At 29.6% G+C, this 1,068-nt stretch overlaps 1 protein-coding gene across 1 annotated transcript in view; it reads right to left on the bottom strand.

Annotated features, from left to right (window-relative positions):
- Positions 1 to 1,068, bottom strand: part of EMH_0040090 (zinc finger MYND domain-containing protein, putative) — a gene marked incomplete at both ends in the record, with an annotated part of 9,576 nt that overhangs the window by 6,636 nt on the left and 1,872 nt on the right. Inside the window, one exon of the mRNA XM_013495464.1 lies at positions 3 to 312. Coding sequence (XP_013350918.1) covers positions 3 to 312 — 310 coding nt within the window. The remainder of the gene's footprint in view (positions 1 to 2; positions 313 to 1,068) is intronic.

Here is a 1,068-nt window from a genome sequence, read left to right as displayed (position 1 = left end):
TATCTGCTGCTGCTGCTGCTGCTGCTGCTGCTGCTGCTGCTGCATCAGGTGCAGCAGAGATAGCCTGCATAAGGGCCCTAAGAACAACAACAGCTAGGAGGCCCCCCTTGCTGCATGCGATGGCGATGAGGGGAGCAGCAGCACGCAGCAGTTTGCTGCTGCAGCAGAGAGCAGCAGCAGCAGGAGCTGTAAACTCTGATGCAGCAACAGAAACTAATAAATAAAAAGCAGCAACAGCACGACACAAACGCTTCTCCTTTTTCTTGTCTCGATAACCCAGGCTGCTGCTAGCAGCAGCAAGTGCTGCTGCATCTGAAAACAACAACAACAGCAGCAGCAGCAGCAGCAGCAATATGAGCAGCAGCAGCAGCAGCAGCAGCAATATGAGCAGCAGCAGCAGCAGCAGCATGATCAGCAGCAGCAGCAGCAACATCAGCAGCAGCAGCAGCAGCAAATTTAGTTAAAAGATTAATATAAAAAAGGAAATAAATAAACCCGTTTATTTCTTTACATATTTTTATTTATTTATTTTTATTTATTTTTATTTATTTTTTACTTTATTTTTTATTTTATTTTATATATACCTGAGACATCGAAGACAGTCTGAAAGTATTTAATTCTATCAACTAAATAAAATAAATAAATAAATAAATAAAATAAATAAATAAATAAAATAAATAAATAAATAAATAAAATAAACAAAATAAATAAACAAAACTATTTATTTATTTTATTTATTTATTTTATTTTATTTTTATTTATTTATTTTATTTTATTTTATTTTATTTTTTTTATTTATTTATATATACCTGAGACATCGAAGACAGTCTGAAAGTATTTAATTCTATCAACTAAATAAATAAAATAAATAAAACAAATAAATAAATAAAATAAATAAAATAAATAAATAAACAAAATAAATAAATAAAACAATCTATTTATTTATTTATTTATTTATATTTCTTTTTATTTATTTATTTTATTTTATTTTATTTATTTTATTTTTTTTTTTTTTTATATTTACCTGAGACATCGAAGACAGTCTGAAAGTATTTAATTCTGAGTGAG

The sequence above is a fragment of the Eimeria mitis genome, genomic scaffold, assembly GCF_000499745.2.
Source record: "Eimeria mitis Houghton genomic scaffold, Emh_scaff1587, whole genome shotgun sequence".
Classification (NCBI taxonomy): domain Eukaryota; phylum Apicomplexa; class Conoidasida; order Eucoccidiorida; family Eimeriidae; genus Eimeria; species Eimeria mitis.
This window is presented reverse-complemented; position numbering and strand designations above follow the sequence as displayed.